The 19,626-nt window shown below is 53.8% G+C and overlaps 2 protein-coding genes across 2 annotated transcripts; one reads left to right on the forward strand and one right to left on the reverse strand.

Moving 5' to 3' along the window:
• Positions 1 to 23: 23 nt before the first annotated feature.
• On the reverse strand, positions 24 to 3,631 carry CFAP119 (cilia and flagella associated protein 119). Its single transcript, XM_046668321.1, is given in 9 exon segments — positions 24 to 218; positions 806 to 889; positions 981 to 1,050; positions 1,145 to 1,261; positions 1,458 to 1,528; positions 2,108 to 2,277; positions 2,426 to 2,491; positions 3,066 to 3,097; positions 3,428 to 3,631. Coding segments are annotated over 9 exon segments (993 nt in total). The 3' UTR covers positions 24 to 39.
• A 380-nt stretch (positions 3,632 to 4,011) lies between these two features.
• Positions 4,012 to 16,712, forward strand: RNF40 (ring finger protein 40). The gene is made up of 20 exons (XM_046668315.1): positions 4,012 to 4,192; positions 4,321 to 4,517; positions 4,936 to 5,103; positions 5,237 to 5,378; positions 6,286 to 6,492; positions 7,049 to 7,170; positions 7,294 to 7,440; positions 7,540 to 7,614; positions 8,377 to 8,496; positions 8,594 to 8,773; positions 8,966 to 9,101; positions 9,960 to 10,081; positions 10,170 to 10,597; positions 10,684 to 10,801; positions 10,924 to 11,073; positions 11,242 to 11,454; positions 11,545 to 11,670; positions 12,911 to 13,051; positions 13,173 to 13,274; positions 15,445 to 16,712. Exons 2-20 carry the CDS (start codon positions 4,386 to 4,388, stop codon positions 15,619 to 15,621), a joined length of 3,006 nt encoding a protein of 1,001 aa, XP_046524271.1. The 5' UTR covers positions 4,012 to 4,192; positions 4,321 to 4,385; the 3' UTR covers positions 15,622 to 16,712.
• The last annotated feature ends 2,914 nt before the right edge of the window (positions 16,713 to 19,626 follow it).

Genomic DNA, 19,626 nt, shown 5'->3' on the forward strand with positions numbered 1-19,626 from the left:
CACTCTGGCCCAGGCCTTTATTGGGGAAAACACTGGGGATCACTTGGTCTTGTTCTTGCCTTTGCTTGCAGGTAGCTGGAAAGGCTGCTCCAGTGTGGTCAGCTTGCTGCTGAGCCTTTCCTCGCTGGCCTTGAGCCGTTCCTCCACCAGCTTTTGGAGCTGTCCCAACTCCTTGTTCAGCTGGGTTTTGATGTAGGCTCGGAGGGCGGAGACCTGGCCTGCAGGGGCAGGGAAGAAGGGACAGGTCAGGAGAGGTGCTGGACCTGAGGGATTGTCCCTAACTGGGCAAACATAACTGTCAAGGTGCCCTTGGGGGCTACACAGGTGGCAATGTTGCTTCAATTCAGGAAATGTCTGCCAGCCCTTCTTTGAGAAGAGGGGTGGGCTGGAATTTCTAGATTGCTACTTAGTAGCTGTGGGACCTTAGGCAGGTGATTTAACCTTTCCGTGCCTCAGTGTCCTCCTGTGTAAAATGTAGATAATGATAGCATCTAGCACCTAGGATTGAAGGAAGATTAAATGGGTTAGTATATGTAAAATGCTTAAAGCAGGGCCTGGCAATAGTATTGCTAAGTATGTGCTGGTTATTATTGTCATTGCTTTTATAATCATCCTTTTCTGGAACTCCTGCCTCACCCCAGTGGCTGTGCTTTTATGTTTGTCATCTTGGACTTCTGCATAAGTAATCATGTGGAGAAAGGACACCATGACTAAAACAAAAAGTGTGAAGTCTCGATGTGGTCTAAACCCTTCATTTTACACCTGCCCAAAGTCACAGGGGACCCTAACCCCTTCAGGTCCTCACTTGGCTCTTCCTGGAACACTGTTTTGGGTTCTTCCTCCTGTGGGGTGACTGCCTGCTCCTCCACTTCCTCACCACCTTCTTTCTCTGCAAGCCAGAAGCAGGAAGAGGCTTTGGCCTTGGCCCCGGCCCCAGCCCCAGCCCCAGCCCCAGCCCCAGCCCCAGCCTTCTCCCTTACCCATCTCATCCTCTGGCTGGAGCTTGGGTGGCTCTAGCCCCAAGTAAGTCAAAGATAGATCCAGCCGTACCTGGGAAGAGGAAGAGGGGGACTGAGAGGAGGGCATCTGCACTGAGGGAAAGGGGAAGATGTGGGGTAGCCTTTTGTAGCCCATGGCCCAGTACCTGGGGTGTAAAGACATATTTGTAGAGCTTGAAGTGGCGAAAGTAGGTGTTGACCACATAATCTACCAGGGCCAGCAGCTGTTCCTCCTTAAAGAGGTCGATACTGAAGGGAGGCCGCTGTGGGAATGATTGGGAGTTAGAGGACTGACCGCCTCCTGAAGCCCTGGCCTTTTCTCTGAGTGCCCGGCAATCCAGGAGCAGGGAGAGCCCACTGTGGCCTTCAGAGGAAGATGACGGTGATGAGTGTAAGAGAGGGCAGGAGATTGGGCTAGACTTTGGGGGAGAGTGAAGTTCCTGTTCCAGGGGAACTGACCCTGACTCCATGGCAGAAAAGAACACTGGTAAAGTAGCGGTAACATTCCTCCACGTTGCCCAAGGGGGTTGCTGGGAGGGGAAGCAAGATGTGACAGTGAGTCCCCTCCTTGATAATCAGTCATTCACTCACTCAACAGCTACTTATTGAGCATGAGCCTTAGAAGTGGACACACCTAGATTTAAGTCCTGGCTCAATTTGTTAATTCACTTGAAAAATATTGAGTACCCATTATGTACTGTTCTAGGCACTGAACAAGACAGACATGGTCCTGCCCTTATGAAGCTTATATTTTAGTGGAAATGACATACAATAAACCAACAGTACGTAATTTCAGCTCTTGTTAAACATTCTGAAGATCAGTTCCGAGAAGAAAGCGGGGAACTATTTTATTGAGCGCTGTGCGTATGTTTACCTATATTATATATTTCTCAGAATAGTCTCATAAAGTTAGTGCTGTATTCTTATTTTATAGATAAGTAAATGGAGGATTTCAAAGGAGAAATAACTTGTGTGTGATAATAGTGCTAGTAATGACAGAACAAAGATTCCCGGTGGTAATCTCTCTACTTCTGCTTCCCATGGTCATTTGTGCCATCCCAGCCTGCTCTCCCCTGGGCTTAAATCCTCTGGTAGCCGCCTTGTCTCACCAACACAGGCCTTGTGAAGATCTTGGAGCAGGGCACAAGCTGTTGATGTCTGCTCCAGTGAGAAGCCCTGCTGGCGGCAGAAAATAAGTGCATGGGAGAAGAGGTCCAGGGTGATGGCATCCCGCAGGCTCTGCTCAGGAGCCCCTAGCCTCAATAATTGGGCCAGCACACTTGAGGAGGAGAGAGGGAGGGAGTGAGTGACAACAGGAGCCTCACTTCAGCACCTCACACTAGTGCACCACATGCTTTGGAGCCAAACATTCCTCATGCCTTCCCACCCACACTCAGCCTTCCCATGAGCTCTCCCCCCGCCCATACTCCCTCATCTCCTCAACATTGGCCGTCTTCTCCAGCCTGTTCATGGAATGGATGTCCAGGTACTTCCTATCACAGGAAAAGAGGAAAAAAGGTGTTGGTGGTCATTATACATTAGTCTTATGACCAAGCATTGGGCTGGGAACCAGGAGACCTGAGTTTGAGGTTTGGCCCTTCCGCTAACTTGCTGTGTAACCTTAGGCAATTGTGCCACTTCCCTCTCTGGGTCTCACTTTCTCCATCTTTAAATAAGGGGTATGGCCTAAATGAACTCATGATCCTCTTCATTTATTAAGCTTAGGGTTAGGAAAATTTTCTTGTCTCTGCCTTGCCACTCCCTTGCTGTATGACCTTGGGCAAGTTCCCCCTGTGGGCCTCAGTGTCTGTAGTTGTACAATGCTCCATAGTGGCTATGATATTCCATTTACATCCTCAGTCTTTGGCTCCCTTCTTCCCACACTCCCTCTTTGGAGTGGGGAGGCAGGAGAGCTGGCTTCTAGTCCCTTGGCTAATTGCATCTCTCTGCCTTGGTCTTATCTGTAAAATGGGGATGCCCTGGCTGTCTGACAGGACTGTTGGGGAGGCACTAAAGGAATAATGCAAGTGTGAAGTGTAACTTTCCCCCAGAGTTCTTCACACTCACCACATGCAGATCCGGGGTTGGGGCAGTGGCGGCTGTGGAGAGAAAGCTGATTGGGGAAGGCAGAGCTTTGTTGTCCCTGGCCCCTAGTCCATGGCCCGTCGCGAATCTCCAGCGGCCCTGAGAACGTGCTAACTTGCCTTCTCATCTTAAGGACCATGTATGAGCAAGACTGGCGGGCCGGGCTTCAGCAGGACCTATGTACTACTCATGAACATATTGACAATCGGGGTCACACACCCCTGCCTCTTCACGAAGGCAGCCAGGAAAACGTCTCGAACGTTAGTAAACATAACGACTGGTGACGCCCTGAGGGGAGCCCTTTTACAAACATTCATGAGCGGACCACTCTGTCCCGCCCTCACCGGGAACAAGTTGGCTGCAGGATCATGATCCGCTTCCAGCGAGGCCGCAGTCCCTGACTCGGTCCGCACAATTGTTCCCATCCGCGTAGCCGATTCATCCACTGAGCTGAGGTCCTTGTCGGGTTCCCGCCGCACTTCGGAGGGCTCTTCCAGCTCTGACTGCATTCTGAGTCCCAGGAATTAGCTGGACTTCTGGCGGATCATCTCGTCGCTCCTCCCGCGATCCCGCCTCCGTTCTCGTACAGCCGGTTCTAGAGCAGCGACTGCCGGGGCCTGGCCCTGTAGCGACGCTTCAGCCAATCTACGCTGCAGGGAGGCCGAGGACAAGCCAATCCGCGAGAGGCGTCTTTCCCGTCTCAACGGTGACCGTTGCTAAGGAAGCTCGTGGAGGAAGGTTGAAAGTATAAGGCCCTAGCCAATCAGTGAAAAGAGTGAGCATGCGTAATAAGTTGCAAGCCCCGCCCTGCTGCCCTTTCTTCAAAATGGCTAATAGGAGGCAGACGATGCCGTCAGGGCTAGGGAGTAGAAATGTAGTATCAGTTACCATGGGAACTGTTTACGGGCCAATCACCGAGAGATAGAGGAGGTGTTCCGGAACAAACCAAACGGGACGCGACAGGCGGGACAAAGAGCGACCAATAGAAACCGGAAATGGAGAAGTTTCGCCACTTCCGGCACTGCCTCTGGCGCCTGCGCTCTTTGTTGGGGAAGCCGGTGACGTCCAGTGAAGTCCAAGATGGCGGGGCGAGGCTGATCCTTCTGCAGGTGAGGCCCCAGAGAGGGGGCGGTGGGTTAACGGGGGCGGGATCCAGCATTTGTGTGCGGGGCAGTCTCGGGGCTGCAGAGCACCAGCTGCTTCCACATCTCAGCGCTCTGTTTTCTGCATGTGACAGAAGTGCCGCCTCTGCCTGCCTGACGTCCCTCGGGAGACCCTGAGCCGCTCTTCGCCGCCGCGGCCATGTCTGGGCCGGGCAACAAACGCGCCGCCGGTGACGGGGGCTCGGGGCCCCCAGAGAAGAAGCTGAGCCGTGAGGAGAAGACCACAACCACGCTTATAGAGCCCATTCGTCTTGGGGGCATCTCTTCCACGGTTCGTGGGCTCCTGCCCCAGGCGTCACAACTTGCCAGAGTCCCAATTTCTGTTCTCCGCCCAAGTAGTCCGGAAACTTACTCCCAGTCTTCCAAGCTTAGCAGGGTCCCCTTTACAGAACACTCTGTTGAAGGAAACCAAGGACACGATGTCTGCCTTCCCTTTACAGATAGGAAAACAGGTTCCCCGAGGGCGTGTGACTTGTCAAAGACTTCAGAGTTAGAAAGAGGCAGAAGCAGAACGTGACCCTTCTCACAACCAAGACGCTTTCTCTGTGGGTGTCTGAGCCTCTTTAAATCCTGTTAGCAGTCTGGGGATACTCCCCGCTCCCATCCATTCCATTTGCTTTTCTCTGTCTCTCTGTGGTTGGCTTCTTGGGCCCTACTCGATCCTCTCATTGGCTTTGTTTCCTTGGTAGGAGGAGATGGACCTGAAGGTGCTGCAGTTCAAGAACAAGAAACTAGCAGAGCGATTGGAACAGCGACAGGCTTGTGAAGATGAACTCCGAGAACGAATTGAGAAGCTGGAGAAGCGTCAGGCCACAGATGATGCCACCCTCCTCATTGTCAATCGCTACTGGGCCCAGGTGGATGCCCTTCTGCTTTCCAAGACCTGGCCTTATCCAGCTGCCAATGCTCAGACTCCATTGTTGGGAAAGGAGTGTCATGCTGGGAAGCACCTGAGGGATTCATAACATTTTTGGTGCTTTCTCCCTTCAGTTGGATGAAACTGTGGAAGCCCTTCTCCGACACCATGAGAGCCAAGGGGAGCTGTCTTCAGGGACAGAGGCACCTGGGACCCAGGAGGGGCCAACACGTGATGAGACCCCTCTCACAGAGCCAGGGACGTCGGAGCTGAGGGGTAGGGCCAGAGCCCTAGGGTCTGGGGAGCTTAATTAAGTTCTGGGAAAGGTCCTGGAGAGGAGGGGACTTTGATATTAGGCTCCTGAATTCCCCACCTCCCCGCTCACACACACACAATTGATTTCCTGTTTGGGTGGCAAAGTGCAGTAGGTAAGAACACAGGCTTTGGAATCTGAGTGACTTGGTTCATAGTGCAGTTCATGATTTGGCACTTAGTTCAAAAAAATACTGTTATTGAGTGTTGACCATGTATTTTGCACTATTCTAGACTTGGAAGAGACAAAAATAAGCAACAAGAAATACTACTACTGCCATCAGGGAGGAAGTAATTATAAGCCTTACCTTAAAAGTACAGGGGCCCCGGGGGCTGGCCTGGTGGCTCAGCAGTTAAGTGCGCATGTTCCACTTTGGCGGCCCGGGGTTCACCAGTTCGGATCCCGGGTGCGGACGTGGCACTGCTCGGCAAGCCATGCTGTGGTAGGCATCCCACATATAAAGTAGAGGAAGATGGGCACGATGTTAGCTCAGGGCCAGTCTTCCTCAGCAAAAAGAGGAGGATTGGCAGCAGATGTTAGCTCAGGGCTAATCTTCCTCAAAAAAAAAAAGTATAGGGGTCCCTAAATGGGAATTAGTGTGTGTGCACATGTGTGTGTTTCTCATTTGGATTGGAAAGGCAGAGAAGGCTTCCCTGAGGAAGTGATTTGGGAGTTCTCTGGCCTTGAGGAAATTGCTTTACCTCCCTGAACCTCAGTTGTTTCACTTTCAAGATGGGGATAACTGTACTAAAGGCGTTGGTTGTGTGATTCAGTGAGCCATAGGGTGTTAAAGGACTCGGCCTGGAACTTGTTACAGAGTGGTGGTAACTGCTGCTTTTCTCCTTATGAGAGTCTGTCCATCCCTCCCAGAGCCTCTGCTAATGCAGCTGCGGCCCCCTCTCAGTGAGCCAGCCTTGGCTTTTGTGGTGGCACTGGGTGCCAGCAGTAGTGAGGAGGTGGAGCTGCAGCTGCAGGGCCGTATGGAGTTCTCCAAAGCAGCCGTGTCCCGTGTCGTAGAGGCCTCAGACTGCCTACAGCGCCGGGTGGAGGAACTCTGTCAGCGAGCATACAGCCGAGGTTAGTTCTTTGTGCCCCTACCCTAGAGGTGTCCATCCCCATTTGCAGTTTTATGATATCCCGTCTTCAATGCTCCTAGCCCAAAAGCAGCCAGAATTCCCTAAAGACTAAATCAGCATCTTCTCAGGGGAAGGGTCAGGTTGTAGATAGGGGCTCTGGCTTTGAATCCTGGAGTTGATCTCTAGGATATGGCTTGGAGGAGCTGGTGCTGGTGGGGCCACTGTTTTCTGGCTAGAAACCTCTTTGGAGCACTTTACACAAATCTTGGTGGCAGTTGCTGATCACAAGGGATAGCAGCAAGTGTGCACCCTTTGCAGTCAGACAGCTTCTCCCAGCCTTAGTTCTGTCACTCTGGCCTGGGCATTCTGAGCAGATGGCTCTCCTCTCTGAGCTGGTTTCCTCCTTTGTACAGTGGGGATAAAGACTCCTGGCTTTGTCATGAGAAATTGGCAAGACAGCTGGTGGATCACACTGGGCACATAGCAGACTCCAGAATGAGTTAGTACTTTGCCCCATTGCCCTGGACTTCGCTCTTAACTGAGCCCTGACTTCTCAGGGGACAGTGAGCCCCCCGGTGAGGTGGCTCGGGCACGCACCCGGGAACTGGGCCGTGAGAACCGGCGGCTACAGGACTTGGCCACCCAGCTACAGGAGAAGCACCATCGCATCTCTTTGGAGGTGGGAGTTGGGCTTTTGGAGATGGGATTAGAACCAGGGCAGGATTTGGGTTAGATGGGTACCCGAGGATCTCAAGGAGCCAAGTCCCCTCATCTAAGCGTCTGCCCCCTTCATTGTTCCCAGTACTCTGAGCTCCAGGATAAAGTAACATCAGCAGAGACCAAGGTGCTGGAGATGGAGACAACAGTAGAGGACCTGCAGTGGGACATTGAGAAGCTGCGCAAGCGTGAGCAAAAGCTCAATAAACACCTGGCAGAGGCTTTGGAGCAGGTGGGACTCTGGTGCTAGGTCAGCCGGAGACAGGGCTGGTACCTGGGGTCCTTACTTCTCCACTCCACTCCCACCTGTCTGTCTCTCTTCTCTCCACAGCTCAACTCTGGCTACTATGTGTCTGGGAGCTCCTCTGGCTTCCAGGGGGGCCAGATCACACTCAGCATGCAGAAGGTGAGTCGGCTTCATTCTTCCTAATCCCTCCCATAACCTTTAGTCTATCCCACCCTTGAAATTTCCCTTAGAATTAAGGACATTCAACTATAGTCTCTGATGTCCTTCCCTGTCTTTCACACTGCTCTTTGTTTCATGCAGTCATGTTATTCAGTAAGTAATTGCTGATCACTAAGTGCTAGGCACTGTGCCGGGAAGCAGGCGTGTTAGAGAAAAAAATAGACAAAAATCAAAGCATTCATAGAACTTAGGTTCTAGTTGGGGGAACTGACAAGAAGTAAGTATATCAGTTGGTTGTAAGTACCACAAAGAAAAAGCATAGAAAATAGATAAATGGAAGTATGTTGGAGTTCATTGGCATTCTCAGCGGGGTGGCTAAGGAACGGCCTTGCTGAGAAGGTACGGTTAATCACTCTCATGCCTCCTCCTGCCTTTGCCCTCTCACCTGTTGATCATTGCACATTTTCTTGGTGCTGTGGAGGTCACTGTGCCCTGTTTCCCTTTACTTCAGCTTGCTCTTCAGGGCTTCCAGGAATGCTGCCCTAACTCCCTGTCAGTTACAAGCCTTGATTCCCAGCACTGACTATGCAGTGTTGAATTTTCTCCCACTTCCCTGGGAGCCATTAGCAGAGTGGTTGGGTCTGGCTTGTCCCTGGGGCTTCAGAATCCATCATTGCCCTGTCTAGGGGATCTTGGTGGGGATGTGAGGGAACCGGACCTCCTGCTTTGGCCCTGCCTCTTATAGCCCTTCTCAATCCACAGTTTGAGATGCTGAATGCAGAGTTGGAGGAAAACCAGGAATTGGCCAACAGCCGCATGGCAGAGCTAGAGAAGCTACAGGCCGAACTTCAGGGGGCTGTGCGGACCAATGAACGCCTCAAGGTGGGCTGTGTTTGGGGTTGGGAGGGCCTGAGCCTGCAAGGGAGGGACTGAGCCCTGAGTCCTCTTCCTGATCACTTTTGGGCATCCCTGCCCCTAGGTGGCCTTGCGGAGCCTTCCTGAGGAGGTGGTACGTGAGACAGGGGAGTACCGAATGCTGCAGGCCCAATTCTCACTGCTCTACAACGAGTCTCTGCAAGTGAAGACCCAGCTGGACGAGGCCCGGGGGCTGCTGCTGGCCACCAAGAACTCCCACCTGAGACACATTGAGCACATGGAGGTATGGCCATGGAACATGGGTAAGGGCCAGACCCTTAGGGTCAAGGAATTTCTGGGTCAAGGGTGTCAGAGGCTCTGTGTGCCTGCCAGGGGTCCCTAGGGAATAAATTCTTCCTAAGCCACTGAGGCTTGAGGTGGAGGGCTTGCCAGGAGGTTGAGGGGTTGTGCAGGTTTTTAACACCTTAATCCACAGAGTGATGAGCTGGGCCTGCAGAAGAAACTGCGCACAGAGGTTATCCAGCTGGAGGACACGTTGGCCCAGGTACGCAAGGAATACGAGATGCTACGCATCGAGTTTGAACAGAACCTGGCGGCCAACGAGCAGGCGGGTATGTAGTGAGGACAGGGTGGAGGTGGGGCCTTATCTGGAATTGCTGGGCCCTGGTGTGGGGCTTTATCCAGACGCACTAGGTTAAGCCCCTTCCTTTCGCAGAGCTTCATCTCCCTGTGGAAAACAGGGACCACAGGACCTGGCTCAAAGGCGTAGTGAGGATCACAGCCAGCTGAGGTGGCTGATGGAGCAGGCTCAGCCAGAACATGAGCTGTTGGCCCCATCTCTGGTTCTCTGGCCTTATGTTGTCTCCTTGAGATATTCTTTCATAATATGGAGATTTGTTGAATACCACCTATCAGCCAGGCTCTGTTCTTGGCTTTGAGATTATACCAGTGAACAAAAGTCAAAGAATCTCTGCTCTTGTGGAGTAGTGTTGTAGTTGGGGTAGACAGACATCAAAGAAGAAAAAAGTAGAACGTGTATGTTAGAGAGCAACAAATATACCAAGAAAAATAAAGCAGGGAAGGAAGATAAGAAGTATTAGGAGAAAGGGTGTTGCAATTTTGGATAAGGAACTCAGGGAAATGTAACTGAGAAGGTGACATTTGTTTAAAAATCTTAAAGAAGCGGACTAACGTTTCTGTGAATGTTAGTTATATGTTTCTTGGAAGGAAAGTTGGGAATATTAAAAAACTACATTAGCAGAAATACATAGGCAGTGTCAAGTTACTTTTGGGTTAATTTCTTTCAAGTTTACTTTATTTGCTTTGAGGAAATCACACTGTATAGAAGGCTTCAGTTTTCCTCTTCTCCATAATGGGCATGATGGCTTTAGTTCCACCTCCTCCCCCACTGAGGAGCAGGGCCCCTAACCCAGGGGCCAGTTCAACCTTAGTTCCTGACCCTCCCCCAGGGCCCATCAACCGTGAGATGCGCCACCTGATCAGCAGCCTCCAAAACCACAACCACCAGCTAAAGGGGGATGCACAACGATATAAGCGGAAGCTGCGGGAAGTACAGGCTGAGATTGGCAAGGTGAGAAGGGGGCTGCCTGGGAAAAGCCTTGAGTAGACCCCACTGAGTACTGTCTCACTTCATCCTTGTTCTCTCTCCATTTTTGCAGCTCCGGGCCCAGGCCAGTGGTTCTACCCACTCCATCCCCAACCTGGGCCACCCAGAGGACTCTGGCCTCAGTGCCCCAGCCCCAGGGAAAGAAGAGTGTGGGCCAGGCCCCGTTGGTGCCCCTGATGGCAGAAAGGAGATGATGTCAGTGCCTGGCAGTGCCACCACTACCACCTCAGTGAAAAAGGAGGAGCTGGTCCCCTCTGAGGAAGATCCCCAGGCTGTAACCCCTGGGTCCCAAGGCCCCTCCTCCCGGGGCCGAGAACCAGAGGCCAGGCCCAAGCGGGAGCTTCGAGAGCGGGAAGGGCCTGGCCTGGGACCCCCATCTGTAGCCTCAGCTCTCTCAAGGGCTGATCGGGAGAAGGCCAAGGTGGAGGAGGCCAAGAGGAAGGAGTCAGAACTTCTCAAAGGTCTCCGAGCAGAGCTCAAGTGAGGCCCTATTCCTGTCTCCTTCCCACCCCTGCCATGTGGCCTCCAGCCCTACTCACCAAGCCTTCCTCCTGTGCCTCCCCCAGGAAGGCCCAGGAAAGCCAGAAGGAGATGAAGCTGCTGCTGGACATGTACAAGTCAGCGCCCAAGGAGCAGCGGGATAAGGTGCAGCTCATGGCAGCCGAACGTAAGGCCAAGGCTGAGGTGAGGGCAGGTAGGGCCTGTGGGGCATGCAGAGAGGCTGCCCCAGAGGGTTCTGACCAAACCAGAACCCTATGTCAGCAGGAAGCAATGACAAGAGGACTCCTTCCTTCTGGTGGCCATAGGTGGATGAACTACGGAGCCGCATCCGGGAATTGGAGGAGAGGGATCGAAGGGAGAGCAAGAAGATTGCGGATGAGGATGCCCTGCGGCGCATTCGGCAGGCAGAGGAGCAGATAGAACATCTGCAGCGCAAGTTGGGTGCCACCAAGCAGGTGCAACCCCGTCGTGGTCCCCTTGATTGTTGGTATTCTGTTAACCCCCTGTGGGTGCTTCTAGCAGATGGCCCAGGTCCACTCTGTCATTCTTTGCTCAGCCATGTTTTCCAGCGGGCATCCTGGCCATCTGCCACTTTCCATCTTGTTCCTGCGCATTTCCTGCAGGAGGAAGAGGCTCTGCTGTCGGAGATGGATGTGACAGGTCAGGCTTTTGAGGACATGCAGGAGCAGAATGGGCGGCTGCTACAGCAGTTGCGGGAAAAGGATGATGCCAACTTTAAACTGATGTCAGAGCGGATCAAAGCCAACCAGATTCACAAGCTACTGCGGGAGGAGAAGGATGAGCTGGGCGAGCAGGTTCTTGGCCTCAAGTCCCAGGTATGGCTGTCCTGGGCCTATAGGGTGAAGCTGGTGAAGCAGAGGCTCCCCACCACTAAGTATCCCACCCCACTCCATCCCATCCCTCAGGTGGATGCCCAGCTGCTGACTGTGCAGAAGCTGGAGGAAAAAGAGCGGGCCTTGCAGGGCAGCCTCGGAGGTGTGGAGAAGGAGCTGACACTGCGCAGCCAGGCCCTGGAGCTCAACAAGAGGAAGGTGAGGCTGGGCTGGAGGGGAAAGCAACGTAGGATGCCAGCTTACAGCTGAAGCCTGGCTCTTTCTCCTCTCGGAGCCCAGCTCATCTCTCAAACACTTACTATATTCCAGACCCTATACTGAGGACTTCCTGTTCTTGGTCACGCTTTAGTCTCACAATAATCTTATGATGGTTTTTTTGTTTTGTTTTGTTTTTATTTTTTCCTTTTTCTCCCCAAAGCCCCCCGGTACATAGTTGTATATTCTTCGTTGTGGGTCCTTCTAGTTGTGGCATGTGAGACGCTGCCTCAGCGTGGTCTGATGAGCAGTGCCATGTCCACGCCCAAGATTCGAACCAACGAAACACTGGGCCGCCTGCAGCGGAGCGCGCGAACTTAACCCCTCGGCCATGGGGCCAGCCCCATGATGGTTTTTATTGTTACCTGCCTTTCATAAGTGAATAAACTGAGGCTCAAGGAGGTCAACTGACTTGCTCAAGAAAGAGTGGAACTGGGATTTGGGCCTGGGTCTCCTTGACTTCAGGACCACTGCATTGATTAGCTGTAAATGTGAGTGGTAGGCCCTGTTATGTAGTTGTATTAAACCTAAGAAATGTTTAGCTCATGGTAAAAGCTTGAGATTAACGTTGATTTTTATCTTCTTTGTCCTACTGGGTTTTTTCTTCTCCAGTTCATTCATTCATTTAAGCAGTATTATTCATGCCCTTGCTATATACTAGCCTATATACTAGGCTCTGCACTGCGGGCTGGGTAGACCGTAGGAACAGAAGGGTCCTACTAGGAGTGGGAACTTCCAGTATTGAGGGGCACATAGCATGCCAATAACCCCACAGATAAAATAATTGTTATTAGAGATCACAGTAAGTCTTATGAAGGAAACCAAGGTGCTGGGAAAGAAAACCAGGAGAATCTCCCTCAGGAGGTGGCATTTGAGCTGAGAAAGTTGCAGGGAAAATGTACATGTGTGTTGGGAAGTTGACAGGAGCAGAAAGAAGAGCCCTGTGAAGCCTCAGAGAGGAGAAAGCATATGCAGGTGAGGAACTGAAAGTGTCGGGAATGAGGGAGAGTAGGCGCTGGTGAGGTTTGAGAGGGCAGGAGGCGGGGTTAGCTCCAGTGAAGATATTGGACTTGATCCCAAGAGCAAGAATCACTGGAACGTTTGACACAAGCATCTGTGGCTCCACATGCCTCACTCCCAAGGCTCAGGTGAATGTTACCCCTCCCTGTCCTGACCACTTCAGGCTGTGGAAGCTGCCCAGCTGGCCGAAGACCTGAAGGTACAGCTGGAGCATGTGCAGACACGGCTGCGAGAGATCCAGCCTTGCCTGGCAGAGAGCCGGGCTGCTCGTGAGAAAGAGAGCTTCAACCTCAAGAGGGCTCAGGTGTGCTTGGGGGTGGCTGGGGGAGGGGAGGCAGTGTGGTCCAGGGTCACTGATGTGGCCTAGGAGTGGGTGGTTCAGGATGAAGACCGTTGCACTTAGCCTAGCCTCTCTCCTGCCCCAGGAGGACATCTCACGGCTGCGTCGCAAGCTGGAGAAGCAGAGGAAGGTGGAGGTTTACGCAGATGCTGACGAAATCCTCCAGGAGGAGATCAAGGAGTACAAGGTGGGGCTGTGGGGCTGAGTTGTACTATGTCAACCTAGGAATCTTAGATGGGGGGTTGATGAGAGCTATAGTGGGTAGTTTGGGGACCCTAGAAATAAGTTAGGATAGCAAAAAGTGGATGGAATCTATTGTGGAGAATCAGACAATTGACCGAGTATTGCACACATACTGCATGTTAGGCAGAGTGCCTGGCTAGGTATGAGAGGGCTAGGAACTAGACCTGGTCTCAGATCTCTTGAAACTAACAGTCCGTTGGAAGAGGCAGCCAAGTAATTCTCCTGTCTGAGTGATGAACAATGTGATGGCAGAGGCCAGAAGGGCTGTGGGAATTCATGGGAGGCCCTGAAACCAGCCCTGGGGGTCAACAGGCTTCCTGCAAAGAATATTATCCGAGAAAAACCTGAAGAATGAGTCAGGGTTGGCTATGAGGAATGAGGACAAGAGGGTTCCAGCAAAGGGAAAGGCAGAGGTGGAGGCCCCTAGCTGAGAGAGGCGTGCTGGAGGTCAGAACGTGGGTTTTGTGGTAAGTGGGAAGCCTGGGGGCGTTGGGCAGTGTTGCTCCCGAAGGGTGTGGTAAGCCAGCTTGAGATGCTTGGCTTATCCTTTAGGCAGCATGGAGACATCAAAGGGTTTTAAACCAGAGAGTGACATGGTCTGATTTCCTGTTGGATTTGGGCTAGAGGAGCTAAAGACTAGAGGGAGGGAAATGCATTAAACTATTGTAGTCACTGAGGCAAAAACTGATAGTGATCTAGCCTATGGTATCAGAGACAAGTCGATGGGTTCTGGAGATGGATAGGAGGCAGAAGCAGTTGGCCTCAGGGATAGATTGAATGCATGGAGTGAGGGAGAGGGAGATACTTAGGAGAACCCCTGAGTTCCTGATTTGAGAAACTGGCTGGATAACAAGTAGCACTTAGGAGGACTGTGGAGGACAGTGTTCAAGGATGTTGAGAACGAGGTGCCTATGGGACCTCTTGGGAGGCTGTCTGGGAAGGCACTCAAAGCAAAAGGGCTGGTCTGCAGAACAGGGATTTGGGGGGCCGGGCGGTGTCAGCAGAGGTGGAAGCCACATATAACTGGTCCCCCACAGAGGGTCTGTGGCATGAGGAAGGACAGGGGTTATTTTTCTCCCTTAGAAACCTCAGAGCTTAAATGATGGAGGAGAAGCCTGTGGTTTGGGAGGAAGGAGAGTGATGTAGAGGGAGTTGATGAGGGAAGAGTTTCAAGGAGGTGAGGGTGAGCTGAGTCAGAGCTGCCAAGAAGCCAAATGAAGCAAGTGATGAGAGATGCCCCTTGGATTTGGCAGTCTGGGTGGGAATGGTTCTTGGGCAAGGGTGGAGGTGGAGGTCAGACCACCTGCACTGGAGTGAGGAGAGGATGGAGGGTGTGTCAGTGAATAGAAACCTTTTGAAGCATTTTGGGCTTGAAGGAGCAGAGGCAGCCTTGGCGGAGAAGGGAAGGGTTTCTTGAGAAGAGACAGACTTTGGAGCCTGTCACATGCTGATGGGTAGGGTTCTGAGAGCTAGGAAAGAGGTGATGCTGGTGGGGGCACTGCTGAGGCAGCAAGCCGGGCTGGGATTTCAAGCAGGGCAGAGGAGGAGTGTTGGGGAATGCTGAGTTGAGGGAATTCCTATCTGGAGTTGGAGTTTAGACCTGGTGGCAGATGGCAGGTTTCAGGATAGGAAAGGAGATTTGTAAAACCTCTGTTGAGAGGAGGCAATCCAGGGACCCATGGCAGGATCTTTGGGCAGCACAAGGGTTCAGCCCAGTTGAGGGTAGAGACAGCAGATTTCCAGTTGCACTGAGAAGGTAGACAGTTGGCCTAAACCAGGATTAGGATTTGGCCGAAGAGGCTGGAGATGAAGCCCCAGGGCAGAGGAGCCCAGGCTGAGCCTGTAGGTCATTGGCCTTGAAAGGGGACACGTGACCACTGGCCATCACTGCCCAGGTTAAAGAGTCCAGACTGCTACTTTCTAGTTTGGAGACCTCGGCCTCTGAGCGTCAGTTTTTTCCTTTGGAGAGTGTTCATCCCCGCCTCCCAGGGTTATGATGAGAGTTAGTTGCAGTTTGCTGTGTGGTAGACTTAGCCTGGACCACCTCCTGCTGTCAGCCTCGGGTGTGGGCACCATCACAACTGTTCCCAAGCTGATGCCTTTACCTGGCCCAGGCGCGGTTGACCTGCCCCTGCTGTAACACCCGCAAGAAGGATGCAGTCCTTACCAAGTGCTTCCACGTTTTCTGCTTCGAGTGCGTGCGGGGCCGCTATGAGGCCCGCCAGAGGAAGTGCCCCAAGTGCAACGCGGCCTTTGGTGCCCACGACTTCCACCGTGTCTACATCAGCTGAACCTGTAGCTCAGGACTTTGGAACACCATGGACCCTGGGGGCTGTGCCCCCAGCCTGCACCCCCCACCCCCCGCATCGAGTGGCCCCCACCCTCCATTCCAGTCCCTGTGGGCCCAGCCCCTCCCCACCTGGTTTGGGGGCCCCGGAGCATGCTAGTGGGTTTGGGATCAGCTAAACTCAGTTCCACCTTTTCCCCAAGGTCAGAGCTGTAGCCTAGGGGGCACCCACCCTGCGGGAAAAGTCTGCTGTGAGAGGCCTGAGGGACCCAGAGCACTCAATTGAGCTTCTTGAAAGCTGGCCCTAACCCTTCTCCAACTGTCTCTGTGGGCTTATCCCAGCCCTAAGGGGGAGATTCCCCAGCTGTGACCTTCCATGCAAGAGGAGGCTCACTACCTGCTTAGACACCCTCAAGTGAGGACCAGGGGTGGGCCAAGTCTCCAGCCCCTTGCTCTGAGACTGGCCCCTGGGGCCCAGGGAGACTTTCTTTACCCCGTTGTCCCCCAGGCCTGGGCAAGGCTTCCCTCCTGTGCAGTTCCCTGGGCTCTTTTGTCTGCCTCTTGTGCTCACAGCTGAAGGGGGTATGGGGGGGGGGGGGGCACTCTCCTCTTCCTTTGGGAAGCTCTGTGGTTGCTGCAGTCACCTTGCCCTCATCTTGGGAGTGCTGAACCAACATCGTCAGTTTCTGTTCTAATCAGGCCCCTCCCAATCTCCCAAGCCCACTTACCCTCACCACATGCTTCCCAAGGCTCCACTGGGTCCCCAGCCCTGACCCTGCTTTCATCCTAGTGGCCTTAACTGCAGTGGAGGTGGAACTTCCCAGGAGGGGAAGGGACAGACTAGCCGCTGGGCCAACTTCCGATCATTCCAGGTAGAGCGTCATTTAATATCCTGTGACTGAGCCTGTACCCACATGCTTCCTTTGTTGCCTGCCCAAACAAACTCCATGGGCTGTGAGGACAGCACGCAGGGGCCTGGAAGGTGGAGCTGCTGACAGGTCCAAGGGTCCATTCTGACCCACAGCCTCTGCTCTAGAAATTACTTGTATAGGCTGTTGTTACGAATAAAGAAATAAACGTCCAACTTTCAGCTTATGGTCTGAGTAGCCGGGCTTCCTGCCCTAAACATGCTGCCGGATTTTAGCTGCTACACCTGTTCTGGCCGCTGCCCTGGCTGGCCTGCACAGATGAGACCCCGCTCCTGCCTACCCCCAACCCCGAGTTACACTTAGACCCAGATGCCGTCTGGGATCCTGGACTGAGCTCCCAGGAGGAGCGTGTCTGCAGGGAGAAAGGTCCGTGGTCAGTCTTCTGCCGCCAGCCCAGCCTTCTTGCTCCCACGGGGAAGGGCTGAAGTTCACCGGAACTGCAGCCCGGCCGGCCCCTCCCTCGTGCGTTCGCCACGCCCACCGCAGTCGTTGGCCAATGGGATCCTGGGAGGATTTTGGGAAAATGTAGTCCCTTATTGGCACCCGGCGACAAGGTCCTCCGAGGAGGGAGCCGGTCCCCGGTTGTGCTGGCCATAGGCGGGCCTGGGCCAATCTGAGGGCCATCCCTCCCCGACGGCTTTACCCGCCCCTTCCCCTCAGGCGGATAGATTGGGACACTTGAACTGGTGACTTCCTTCATTGCAACTTGCGCCTAGGGCCGTGTCTTCGGGAACTTTGCGCCGAGTCAAGTGGCGCTTGCTGGTTCAGCGCGCCGTCTGGTCCTCCGACGGAGCCGCCTTCGAGGCTGTACTGGAACTCGCGCTAGGGCCGGTGCTGACCGGGGTTGGTGCCGGAGCTAGAGTTGGCGCCATGGCCACGGTAGCAGCAGCGGGCTTGTCAGCGGTCACGCCTTCGCGGGGGCTCGCAGCCTTGTCTGCCCTCGGGCCCCAGTTGGCCCCCAGGGTTTCGGCGGGGCCGCAGCGGCTGGACCAGGTCGGACCGGAGACCGCGACGCGGGCAACAGTGATTTCCGGCGCAGGGCTCGTGGCCATGGGGACGCTCGCCGAGGCACGGGGCGCGGCGGGGGATGGCATAGGGCCGCCGAGGAAATGTGCGCGGTGTGCGGGCAGCGGAGACCAGGGTGGGGAAAACGCAACATATTGCATCATAGAGACGCAGCCGGGCTCTGAGAGGAACTCTCCGCCTGGGAGCGCGTGGAGGTCAGCCAATCTTCTGTGATGCTATCCTCTTTCCCAGGAATCACCTCCACGTAGGCTCCTTAAGTAGATGCAAGTAACTACACATCATCTCCCCTAGGCCGTTCTCCATATCCAGAGGGGCTAAAAACATCTTGTGTGTCCTCGAACCTAATAAACTAGGCATCAAACCACTTTCTCAAGCTCAAGCCCAAGAGGCTGGGATAAGGATCACAGAATTTCAGTGGGAGGAGCAAGCACTGATGCTGCAGGAAGAACAGTAAACTCGCCATAAACGTTGGTCTGCAATGAGCGTGTCCAGTGCTGGGAGGATCTGCCTGAGGGGCTGGCCAGGCCCCTCCACCCAGGATGTTTGACTCCTTACTAGCCCCAGTGGCCTCAGTGACTGTGATACCCTGGGCCTCTGGGAAAGGCAGACCAAAACTTCTGGACCAGCCCTGACCTCAGCTGGCCGCCTGGGAATGAGATGTTGGCCTCAGTGGTGAAGTTGCCTGTGTTAGTCAGAACGAGGGCTACTGTCTGTGATTGGCCACAGGGTCCAGTGGAGCATTTGACATTGATTACTCTCTAAAACTTCCCTTGGGCCCTGTGGTGCTACACTCTCCTAGGTTTTCCTCATACACACTGTCTTCCTCCACACCTCTCCTTTCTACCCTACCACTCTCCCTGAGTGTTGTTTATCCATGGCTGTGGCTACAGCTAAGCTGCTAAGACTCAACTCCTTATCCAGCCCAGTTTCCCTTCCTGAGTTCCAGACCTGGCAAGTCACCACCATTTGTGAGAGAGGGTGTAAGGTCATGTCACTCTCTTTAAAAATCCCCCAGTGGTGCCCTATCCCCAAGTTCCTCAAACAAGAAGCTCCAGACTCTGGTCTCTGCTCTCTACCTTCCCTCAGTCCCTACCCCTCTATGGTCTAACCCCACACCTAACTGTTATGCACCCTCTATCTCCCACCACCTGGCCCCTACACGTACTATTTCCTGTTCCTGCAACCCTCATCCCTCACATCACTTCCTCCAGCCAGTTTTCTGATCCTCTGCTGTGGCAGCCACCATGTCTGGGTCTACAGCCCCTTCTGCCAAGTCTCTAAACCAATCACTGTGCTCTAGTGTCTGTGCTTTCCCTGTGGTCCCCTCACTTTACTGAGGACCCCTCCTGTGCTAGGACCAGTTCTGATGTACCTCAGTATCCCCAGGGCTAGGAACACAAGGAATATAGAATAGCCTTCATTACTCACCTCTATGTGAAAGGCAAGTCCCTCCTCCCTCCCCCCTGCCCCACCCCTTGCTTTCCAGATGGGGAAGAGGAAGGAGAGACACAGGGTAGGTGGGGAGACAGCTTCCTAACTCGGGCAGGAGGCCCCCAACAGACTGGGGCAGAGGCAGGTGACAGGTTAGAGCAAATGTTGACCTCAGGCAGCTACTCAGGGACCATGGCCAGGCCTCGGCCCAGGAGATAGCACTGAGGCAAGCCTGGCTGAGGATTCATCAGAGCAGCCCTGCCTGGCCCGGACAGTGTGGAACCCTGGCTAGGCCCAGGTCCGGCGATGGGGGAGGAGAGTCTTGGTTGGCTGCAGAGCCTGCTCCTGGCCATTCCGGTTTCCCTCACTGCCTTGCTGTGGATCTTGGGCAAATGGCTGCCCTTCTCTAGGCCTCACCCCCTCCACACAGTGCGGGCTTATGGGCTACCTCCTGACAGTGAGATGACAAGCCAGGTCTCCATCCACCTCTCCTCAAGGGTCTAGGAGGCTCCAGAACAGAGGAAGGGCTGGGCCATGCCCAGGACCCAGGTGAACCAAGGGAAGTGGCTGCCTGCTTCTGGAACTAGATCTTAGGAGCTGTCCCTGTGGCGGCCTGGCGGGGG

The sequence above is a fragment of the Equus quagga genome, chromosome 7 (genome assembly GCF_021613505.1).
Source record: "Equus quagga isolate Etosha38 chromosome 7, UCLA_HA_Equagga_1.0, whole genome shotgun sequence".
In the NCBI taxonomy this organism is placed as follows: domain Eukaryota; kingdom Metazoa; phylum Chordata; class Mammalia; order Perissodactyla; family Equidae; genus Equus; species Equus quagga.

Bases quoted from the DNA above. Each gene is read 5' to 3' on its own strand.
- RNF40 (XM_046668315.1), top strand. From the start codon at position 4,386: ATGTCTGGGCCGGGCAACAAACGCGCCGCCGGTGACGGGGGCTCGGGG. The intron at 7,171-7,293 runs GTGGGAGTTGGG...CATTGTTCCCAG, and splicing joins ACCATCGCATCTCTTTGGAG to TACTCTGAGCTCCAGGATAA. The intron at 8,497-8,593 runs GTGGGCTGTGTT...CCCTGCCCCTAG, and splicing joins GGACCAATGAACGCCTCAAG to GTGGCCTTGCGGAGCCTTCC.